At 26.7% G+C, this 11,471-nt stretch overlaps 1 protein-coding gene across 2 annotated transcripts; it reads right to left on the bottom strand.

Moving 5' to 3' along the window:
- Nucleotides 1-337: 337 nt before the first annotated feature.
- On the bottom strand, nt 338-11,164 carry LOC112766657 (probable trehalose-phosphate phosphatase C). Of its 2 annotated transcripts, XM_025812554.3 has the most exons (11): nt 10,882-11,164; nt 5,569-5,602; nt 4,352-4,445; nt 3,041-3,250; nt 2,809-2,949; nt 2,535-2,606; nt 2,315-2,440; nt 2,162-2,215; nt 1,775-1,876; nt 1,467-1,685; nt 338-825 (listed from the first exon to the last, which is right to left on the bottom strand). In XM_025812554.3, exons 1-11 carry the CDS (start codon nt 11,135-11,137, stop codon nt 664-666), a joined length of 1,470 nt encoding a protein of 489 aa, XP_025668339.2. In that variant the 5' UTR covers nt 11,138-11,164; the 3' UTR covers nt 338-663. The 2 variants fall into 2 exon arrangements, with proteins under 2 accessions (XP_025668339.2, XP_025668338.1); XM_025812553.3 differs by lacking the exon at nt 5,569-5,602 and having other exon boundaries at nt 10,882-11,047.
- Between the last annotated feature and the right edge of the window lie 307 nt (nt 11,165-11,471).

The raw sequence follows: 11,471 nt of genomic DNA, 5'->3' as shown, positions 1-11,471 counted from the left end.
CATTATATTCTTTTGAATATTTCTTACTTAACTACTATTGCTCGAGACATAGATGAATATGTTTCATAAGATAGTAAAGTGTGGAATCGATTTTAAAATAAAAAATAAAAACTAATTTAACTTTAGGAACTTCAATGCTTATTGTTATTTGTAGGTTTATGATATTTTTCATGCCACCTTGTCAAAATTATTTTATGTGATCCTAATATGACTATTTATTGCATTCAACAGGGTTAATATGAAAGACTCTACCTCTCAATGAAGATGATGCTGATTTCCTCTCCCTGTTCAGAGCCAGAGTGTTTTTTTTATTATTATTATTTTGATAAAAAAATGCTATATACAATTTATCTTTTTTTTTGGGAGGATATTATAATAATTTTATATACAACATTTATAAAATTGTTATTTTCAGACTATATATAATTTAGATGAGCAAGTTGATCTTTCATGAAACCTATTTACAACATGGGAAATATACAAGGCTTATATTGTACAAACCCAAGTACTATACTGAAAAGGGAATTAAATAATTATGATAGTTATATCCCACATTCACCAAAATCCATTTTGGGAAATAACTATATGTGGAGTGCCAAAAATCTTCTTCACTTTGTGATGATGATGATGAACCTATTTTAATTTGTGCCCTTTAATGAAAACTTAAGGGCATGGTTTTGGGATAGAAGAGCTTTTCATCCATTTTGCAAGCTTTGTCAAGAAGATTAGTACTTCTGATGGGTCACGCAAAGAGTAGAAAGCATTTGTTTCTCTTGGAATTGAAGACACTAGAATTGGATACCCTTGCCCTCTTCTCTTTATTACCTACATAACAAGCCTCTTGTTACTATATATCTTACTATAAGAAAATTGATCAGTAATTAACTAGCAAAAATACTAAATTGTCGTCAACAAATAAATTTTACGATTTATGTGTGCAAACTCTAGTAAATATGAATACAAATTGTGTTGACTCATGTACGTAAATTCTAGTAAATATAACTGTAAATTATGTGTTTTATACATACAAATCTCTGTAAATGCATAAATTATTATTGATCAGACGCTAATTTAAAATAATATTTGTTGGCCATGTTGTCATACTATTTCACTATACTAAACTACGGAAAATTCTTCGATATTCTAAAAGTAAATAGGGCTTTTAATTTAGCGAATTAATTGTTTTTCACATGAATGACACAGAGTAAAACCATTTATTTGCTCTAAGAAAACAAAAAAATTTCACAAATTATTACTTACTCATAGAGTATTTAACCGACTTGTGCTGTATTTATTATTCATTAATAAGTGTTTTGCAAACATGCAAAACAAGTATGTATAGTTTGATTTATGTCACTATTATATGTTAGTATATTTTTTAATCAATATATTTAGATCTTGTATTGAGATAAAAATATACTAGAAATTAAAGTAATAAAATGTGAGATTGATAAGTTGGTTATTACCTTAAAAGCATCTTCATCAGTTCGATCATCTCCAATATAGAGAGGAAGGATATTGGTAGAAGAATTTAAGCCTAAAGTGTCAAGAAAATACTCAACAGCATTGCCTTTGTTCCATTCTATGGATGGTCTTATTTCCAAGACCTTTTTACCCTCAGTTAACCGAAATTGTGGATTCTCTTCAAGCACACATTTCACTTTCTTCTCCAAAACACCATAATCCTGAATTATTAAACATAGCTTAATTAGTTGCTTGTTATTGTTAACCAATAATTAGGAAAAAATAATTATAGTAATTAATTAATGGTTACCTGTTCTTGAACTTGTCGAAAATGTACAGAGAGGCAGAATCCATTGTCCTCTACCCTTGCACCTTTTATATCCTTTACTTCGTTCTCTAATCTTCTAACAATCTGTTTCAATAATAACAATCATACACTACTTAATTAAGTGTTAAAAATGTTTGATTTTGACCAATACTATATATGATTTAATTATAATATTAGGAATTTTTTATTACAATAAACTATTTTATTTTAGAGGAATGCTAAAGAGACAAAAAAAACAGGCAGAATTTATCTTATTTATTATTTATTAATTATCACGACAATTAATAAATATTAAATAAGACAAGTTATAACTAATTTTAGTTGATTTTCTTTAGTTACCAAACATGTCGGTTTATTTTATTTGCTGACCTGTTGAATTGCCGGCAAAAACTTCTTGGCGGGTTGAAAGGGAACTCCATTGCCCTAAAATTAAAATAATATACATTAATATTAATATTATTATTGGTATCTTTAAAAAGCTAAATTCCAAAAAGGGCTCAAGAATCTAAAAGTGTTACTCACTTTTGTGTTAAGGTTCATGTCAGAATGTCTAGCATTAGAAGATCCAATTGCCATTAATGGTGCCATTATGTCCATTCCATGGCTCCCAGCATAATATAAATTATTTAACTTCACAAAATCTTTTACCTAAATAAAATATAATAATTATTTAACTAAATAGTAAAAAAAAGAAAAGAAATTAAAAAATGATATATACTAAAATTAAAGTTTTATTTATAACCTTTTCTCTGCTTCTTCCACTAATTATTGCTGTTGGAAAATAAGTAGCAACTTCACGAACTGCAGCACGCATCTGTCATACACAATTAATATTATAAGGTCTTTGTAATTAATTAATAAGTTAATTTTGATGTAGGGATAGTGTAAAATGTTTTATATAATCGTATAATTACATTTTGATGTATCGTTACATAATTGAATGCACGTAAAACCATTGACATTGCATTAAAATTAAATTCTTGATTAATTAGTTAAGTAATTAAGTAATTAATTACCTCATCAGACATGAAAGCTCGATCAGGATCATTGACAATTGGTGATAAGGTGCCATCATAGTCTAAGAAAACAATGATCCTCTTCCCCATTGCTGATTTCATCAATCTATCAAATGAGTGCAATGCTGAAGGGTGCTTTACCTAATCATTAATCATGCAAACTTCTATTAATGAATTTGATTCATTATATATTTGTTAATAAATATAGTTTGTTTAAAAAGTCGGCACTTACCATCCATGAATCATAGGGTAAGGAGAAGGAACAAGTGTCATTATTATTGGAATCCATGAGAATCCTTCGACGAATTAGAGTGCGTTCGTTAGAATCTGTTAATGATGCGTCTTCTTTTACTTTGAAAATAGGTTGTGTTATCCTTTTAGTGCTGTGTGATGTTGGAACTCCCATTGCCTCTTGTAACTTCGTTATCTTCGTCTTTATAATCTGTTAAATCAAAATTAATATAATTAATATTTTTTAACAAGAATGAAAAAATTAATTACAATTGAAGGATTGAAAAGAAAACTTGATATTGAGAATTTAATGTGTGACACATTTTGGTGCAAATTTTAGAATGAATTTTTTCTATAGATCTATTTCAAAAATGCTATTTGTATACTAAAATCAGCCACCAATATATTTATGTATTTATATTTCAATATGTATCTAATGACTGATTTTGATGACTAATTTTAGTGTACACGTAGCATTACTCGATCTATTTAATGGAAGAACTAATCACAATATATAATTGGATTAGAGATATAGTTAATATACAATTATTATCATTATATTATTTTACAATAAATTTATTTTACCTCCAAACATTGTGGCATCGGTATACTTGCATGTATTTTGTATTAATGATTAGATTTATTAATTTTTAATAATTAATTATATATAATGAGATATGTCAATAATTATAATATTTATGTCATATCTTTTTAATAATTATAAAATTTATTAGCAATTACTGATTAACTAACGAGAATTGTCAATAATTCAACGTTCTATATCATAACATTAAATAATTAAGTTGATTTTTTCTACTACTTAAATTAATATTTATTATTATTATTATTATTATTATTATTATTATTATTATTAATTTGACAATATTTAGTAAATATATATAAAATTCACTTTAATATTTGTTTATTGCGTGCTACACATTTTTTCTTAAATCTAAGTACTTTATAATTTTTTATTTTATAAATTGTTTGGAATCAATATAAATAACAAAAAAATATACGAGGTTGTTTTATATAAGTTAAATACATTTATGAATAATTTATTTTAAAAATATATTTTAGACATAAATATAAATAAATAAATATTTTTTGTGCCATATTTACATACAATTATTTTTATGTAAAGTAAGTAGTTAAAAATTATTAAATAATAATTTAATTAAAAATATCAAATTATTTAACAGTTATTCACTAATAATTTGAAGACAACTACAGATAAATTTTTCACTTTTATTTTATTGTATTTTTGTGTGGAATTATACAAACAATAGAAACTAGAAAATAAATTTATTACCTTGAAAGTGGCAATAAGAATAAACATATAGTTCATGTTCAATTGGAATTGAGAAGTACAATTCCTTTCCACTCCTTTAGATACTACTAATTTCCTGAATAAAATAAACAAATAGTAAATGATTTAATTCCACGATATTAACAGAAATTTTACCAATTGTTTAATCAACTGGAAGAAATAATAATAATAATAATAATAATAATAATAATAATAAGTACTCTATGTACTCTCCTTGTTTTATTAATTATATTTATTTGACTAATGACTCCATGTACTCTTATTACTCAGTTTTTTGGTTCAAATAATAATAATAATAATATGGAGGAAGTCAATTTTTGGGCCTGTAATTGATCATGGGCTTTAAATCCGATTGCAATTTGGTAAGCACAAACCCATAGACATATTAATCAAAACATTGCATGTGGGTAGAGTGAAATAAGGTAGATAAGATGTAAAAGAATTTTTAAACAAAAATGAGAAGAAAGAAAAAAAAAAATGTAAAAGACTCTTTCAAGTGAATAGGAATAAAAAGTTGACCAAAGAATTTCTCTCTTTTGCACTTATTCCCACCTGTTCTAACTTTGTAAATTTTTTCCTTTTTTCCGATGAAATATGTAAATAGGTAGTAAAATAATAAAGGAAACGAATGCCATTTTTTTTTAATTATTATTATTATTATTATTTGCATCACTAGGCGTAATCTTAATTGTACTTAATAAACCTTGTTTTTAAGGATTGAATTTAAAATATGATGTTTAAGCTACCCAAGTAACTAGTATTTGTGATATAATATAAATCTCATGATTGTTATTTATTTGTTTTATTTCTTGTCACCTCAATTAAAAAGTTTAGTGTTGACGGTTTCAAATGTAACCTTATGGATGAGGGATATTTTCATAAGCGACGTTTACACTAAAATTAACCACCAAAATCAGTCACTAATATATTTTGGAATACAAAATTTATATTAAAAATAAATTAAATGACACATGTATTTATACAATACATAAATATATCATGACCGATTTTAATAGTTAATTTTAATGTATAAATAACATTTTTGTTTACGAGACATGATTAACCACCAAGGTAAATTAAGGTTTCATAATATTGTTTACCGGGGAATAAAATAAAAATTTTAGTCAAATATTACGAATTCTTTACGTACTAAAGTAGTAGTCCACCAAGAATCCATTTAGCATAATCTTAAAAATTACCTTGAAAAGAAAGAGGACTTATATTTTGTTGGCACTGTATCCATAAAAAAATAGTTAAAATGTTTGATATAAAAATAATTTTCATTAACATCAACTCATTTATCTACTCAATTAAGTGTCAAAAATTCAAATCCTTTCCTGCTAAACTAAGAAATAACGTGAATAACAAAAATAAAAAGTTTTCACTATTTTAGAATAAAAGACTTAATATGATAATACATAATAGTATACTTATAAAGAAATAATTATCAATCAAAATCATATAGTTAATATGAAAATAAGTTGCACCCATCAATTTCGAACAACAATTATAATATAGAAAAATGCTGTGTTTTCGCTTTCAAAACCATAACCTAACAAATAATGTTATTTTCCAGTGGGCCAAGCAATTAAGGAATAAAGTATGCAAATCCAAATGAAGGTCATTTTCCACATGAAGATTTTTGCCGGTTTAAAAAGAAAAACAAGAAGAAACAAGAACAAAAACAAAAGGTAATAGTAATAAGTACATTATTGAAACATCTTAGATTTTGACAACTTTGTCTGAACACAATGGCAAAGTTTGTAAGACCACTGTCGCAAAAGAATGGAAATTAGTCGATTCTGACTCAGATGAGAGTGACACAAGCTTAAAAAACATCATTAAAGTTCTTCAACCAAAGCCTATATCTAAGGCTTACTAACCTATATGTTGGTTAGGCTTTTTTTTTTTTTTACTTTGTTTTTCTTTTTTTTTTTTTTTTTTTTGGCTCCACTTAACTACCTCTTTAATCCCAACGACTACCTTCCAACTGAATCCATTTTATTTTTTTCCTCCAACTAATTTCTAAAATATCCTTTTTTTTTGTAAACACATCAAGCTCAACACATTTAACTGGAGCAAACATACAAATATAAAAACATAAAAAAACAATAAAAACAGATAAACTAAAATATCCTTTTTATTGAAGATAAATCTCTAATCACTAATCACAATATTCTCTCTATATAATTAAATAATCTAACTAACTACCAACTATATCAAATCTTTGGATATGGCCAACCTATAATGAATTATATATAACATGACATAACACTATGAGTTGGATATGCTATATCTATTGCTAGTGGATTTCATTATGAGATCAATAGTTTCAACAATAATTATACCTTTTTTGTTTTTCTATTCAATTATTTTTCTTAACATAAGTATACTACTTCTACTACTTGTACTGAATTACTATTACTCTTACTATACAAGTACAAACTACTAAATTCTATGTATGGTAATTGAAATGGTTAATTAACATCATGATGTAACTTGATAATAATTAATACAGAGCCATAAACTGGTCATGGCTAGAAAGATGCATATACTAGTAGCTAGCTAAATAGCTTTCACTAAAATTGTGTTAAATAAATAAATAAAGAGCATTATTATGATTTATGAGGAATAATGCTAGCTGTGCCATGTGAAACTACAGCAAATATGTGCTGACCTACTTATTGGAGTGCACATACTGACATACATACATACATAATAATAGTGATATTAAAGCCACAAAAAATTGTATGTTCCTTATAGATCAACCCAGATCAAACGAGTGTAAAAGGATTTCCACTGAAAATAATATATATGTTCTACCTGCCATTCAATAAACAAATATTTAGCCTTACTCATAACTGAGACAAAAGGGTCACTACTCACTAGACATACAAAACTAATAGTAATAATACTAATAATTAAATAAAGTTTATATAGCTAGGCTATATCTAAAGTGTGTGTACTCGCTACATATTTTCATTGATATGTCGTTAGTAGAAGACATTTAATTTTTTATGTACAATAATTACTATATAAAAAAAAATGTTAGGGGACAATGACTTTGTTGAACAATATAAACAACCACTAATCAGATAAAAATATACTACACTTCTAATTTAACCTTCTATATTTTAATATTAAAATAACCATCCGTACACTAGTAAAATGAACATTTGATATATTTATTGTTTACATTGTTTAATATTTTTATTGTTTACCTATACTTTTTCATAAAAAAATATATATTATTGTGTCTAGAAAAATATTTGACTTTTTATAGTATATAATGCACAAAAGGATAAAACATTTTTTTATTACTTTTTATCATACGAAGCATGACTTGTACCCATAGATACAAGAAGAAACAAAACATGCTGGTTGACAATTGACAAAAACAGGACAAACTATGTTGAGCAAGGTAGGTGAACTCAAGTTCCTGAATAACCTTTATATAAAGAGGAAAATGAATAAATAAAAAAATAATAAAAAGAAGAGAATATCATTACAAGAGTAAAAAAAGACTAAAAATTAAAGTAAAAGAATGAAGAATAAGACAAATGCCACGCAACAAGAGTACACGTGTATCCTATGTAACGAAAAACTCACTTATACTTTTTATCACTTAAAAAGAAAAAAAAAAGAAAAAAATGAAAAAAAGAAAAAGGCGGTTGAAGTTACGCCAAGTGAAATAGGCCTTTTGACTTTTTATTCATGAAGCCGAAAGTTTTATAAACGAAAAATAGGACTAACATGTAAAGTAATGTAATGGATGCTAGTTAATTTAATTTAATCTTAGAAAGACAAAAGAGATTCTTCACGTGTCGGTTGATGCATGATAAGGTAAAAAGTTGAGAGTTGTAAGGTTCACACGTATATACGTGAATGTTGTATCAAGAAATCAAGACATACTAGTAACGACAAATTGGTCAAATCCAATGAAAACTACTTATGAGAGATTTGTTAAAGTTGAAGTTTATGTACTTCTCCTCTAATAAATTTGCTTCATAATAAGGCTTCTAGCACAGAATTAATTAGTATGACAAATATTAAGTATTATTACTTTTAGTAGAAAAAAATAAAAAATAAAACAAAAAACATTGATCGTCTAATATTTATCTTTTAATACATTGCATGAATAAATACACATGCTTTGAATAATTATTTATCTTTATGTGAATTTTAAATATTATAAATATTTTTAAACTACATGTCAAATGTATGCTAATTTTTAACAAAATATGACAAACTTTGATTGCCTAGAAATTGGAAGTCAATTAATTAGTTTAAAAAATGGACTAACGGAAAGAAAAGAGTATGGGCTTAAAATACTAGAGAAGAGATTTAATTTGATTATAATGGAAGAAAAAAATTGCAGCAGAGATTCCCTAATGGCGTGAAACAAAAGTAAAATAGGGACAGGTGAATAAACAATTGATTGGAACTTGAGAGGGCCAATGCATGTCTTTGGTCAGAGACACACTTTAGATATATACGTGAGATCTTGTCATGGAGGGTCTACACCTATATGTATATTTCTTCATAATTAAAAAAATAAATAACTATATTATATATTTTTACTATAAACTTGGGGTGAGTGAGTAGGTATAGAATAAAAGTTGCATGCATGCAGCATATAAATACATGCTAACAAGTAATCATATATTAATTTCTACGGTCAATGACTTGTCCCAGTTGCAATAAGAGATTGGCATAAAAACTTTTGCCGTTGATTCAGGTGCTTTCTAAAATATAATTTTAAGAAAACATAGATAGATATATAAATAGAGTTCTCGCACTCTGCCCTATTGGCTATTAAACAAAAGCAACAAAATCCAGCCCTCGGTTTTTATAGGGCATGAACTCATATAAAACATATTAAATTTTTTAATATATAGCATTAATATTTAATTTAACACTCTTGAAACCGACAGCAGCTAGCACATAGAGAGACAGACGCATCTATAAACAGAAAAAAAATTTGATATTATAATTTATTAAAAAAAATAGAAAAGGCTTAAAAAGAAGCAAAAGGATATTTGAGTATGTGAAGAATAGAGGAGACTATGAGAAAGAGACACGAAAGAGAAAGGTGCATGTAAAAGAGGGTATGTGTCAGCATAGAACTGGTGGCGATCCACTTAAAAGAGAAACAGAAACAGAACATGTCCTATTCATTTTGCAATCTATCTAACTATGACTTAACTTTAACCGTTATGTAGGTACATGTCCTTTCACCTAATCTCTTTGCCCCTTCCTACTTCATCCTCCTAACCTCTAACATACAACTCATATATAATTCTTTTCCAGATGGATAAAAACTCAGCTACATGCAAGTTTTCATCAAATATTTTGTTTAGTGCTTTTAATTATTGATATTAATTCATAGTATATTTTTAAAATATTTTCAATCATTTATATTTTTATATTATAATTAATGAATGAATAAATTTTATAGCATTTTTTTTACCAAAAATAGAACCAACAACTTCTTAGATAACTACAAAGAAACTATGTAATTTGAACTATAATTCAAGTATCTATTTTGTAAGTTTTGAGAATTTTTATAATGATATAAAATATTTTAAATTAAATTTTTGTCATTTTATTTTTGAAATAAAAATACACCTCAGTTCTATTATTAGATGGAAGAATTTTTTTTTGTTTGCTTCAGGGTATTTATCAGGCTAGAAATCCAATGACTAACCCCTTAAATACTACAAAAACATATAAAATGGACGACCTTCCCAAACAAGTTCTATTTCCATCCTCTAGATTAAGAATTTGTTAAATATAGATGGAATAATTTGTTAAATATATAGTTTAAGAAGCATTTTAAGTATAATAGAGCCAACCATTATCTTGTGATGTGTTAGATATATAATTCAGAAGAGCCCACCAACCTAATAAAAGCCCAAGGAGAAGCCCGCGGTGGCGTGGTCAAAATCAAAGTGAAACACGCGCTGACCACCGAGAAGCTAGCGCGTGGGGTAAAAGGTCAGAGTGGTTAGTTGTTTCGGTAAATAGGGAAAAGAAAAAAAACTAATTCCAACTGCTTTTCTCGTTTCTCGCAACTACCTTTTATATTTTTTTTTTCTTTTTTTTGTGTTTCTTTTTCCCATAAACCCAAAAAACCATGATTATTATTAATGGAATTAAAAAATAAAATAAAATGAAAACAATAATAGAGAAAGCATGTGAAGGAGTAGAATGAAATCAATAATAACAATGAGAGACGTGACTGAGAGGGAATCAAAACCAACAACAACAAATAAATAAATAAATAAATAAACACCGATGAAGAGGAAGAAACCAGATTCGAGATATGAATATGATCCCACCGACAAATTATTGGAAAAATAAAATAAAATAGAATGGAATCTTAGCTAATGACACGCAATGAAGTGAAAACAAATAGTAATTTAGCTAGAATTAGAACAATTAATGGCATTGCAAAATTCATTGATTAACATAATAATGAGAAAACAAAAGAGAAGAATAACGTGACTTACCGAGATAAATTGTGATGAAATGAAAATTAATCAGGTGTTGGAGAAAACCCTGGCTTTTGCGGTTGAAGGCAGAAAAGGAGAAAACGTTGATATAACGAAAGAGACAAGGAGAATTGAAGAGGAGAAAGGGGAGGGAATAGAGAAGAAGAAGGGGTTTATTTATAGAAGTTGAAGAAGAAAGAGGAGAAGAGGGTTTAGAAGATTTTGGGGTTTGGGTGAATGCCAAGTGCCATTGGTGGGCCCACCCACTTTTCATTTTTGCATGCTATTATTTATTTTTCTTTTTTTGGGGATATTCTACTATATTCCGTGACTATCAAAGAAAATATAATATTTGTTACTCTTAATTGATTTTTCTATGTTGCTGGCTTTTACTTTTTTTAGTCTATGCATTTCATATCTGTTATTGTTTTAGTCAAACTCCAAAAATTATATTTCATTAAAATAAGGAAAATAGAATTTTAATAAGGGTAATTATGAAATTATGTTACAATGTATTAGTGATCTAGTTTTTTAATAATGTTCCTGTTAAATATAAATATTATGGAACACAAAGAAGTAACTTTTTTAGTTAGTATTTATTTCTTTTT

This window comes from Arachis hypogaea, chromosome 17 (assembly GCF_003086295.3).
Source record: "Arachis hypogaea cultivar Tifrunner chromosome 17, arahy.Tifrunner.gnm2.J5K5, whole genome shotgun sequence".
NCBI classification, from domain to species: domain Eukaryota; kingdom Viridiplantae; phylum Streptophyta; class Magnoliopsida; order Fabales; family Fabaceae; genus Arachis; species Arachis hypogaea.
The sequence above is the reverse complement of the archived record's forward strand: the minus strand, read 5'-3'. Positions and strand labels throughout refer to the sequence as shown.

Coding starts and splice junctions, on each gene's coding strand:
- LOC112766657 (XM_025812554.3), bottom strand. CDS start 11,137: ATGAAAAGTGGGTGGGCCCACCAATGGCACTTGGCATTCACCCAAACC. Junction 4,446..5,568: donor AAGTCCTCTTTCTTTTCAAG/GTAATTTTTAAG, acceptor TATTTTATTCAG/GAAATTAGTAGTATCTAAAG. Junction 2,607..2,808: donor GAGCTTTCATGTCTGATGAG/GTAATTAATTAC, acceptor TGTGTATGACAG/ATGCGTGCTGCAGTTCGTGA.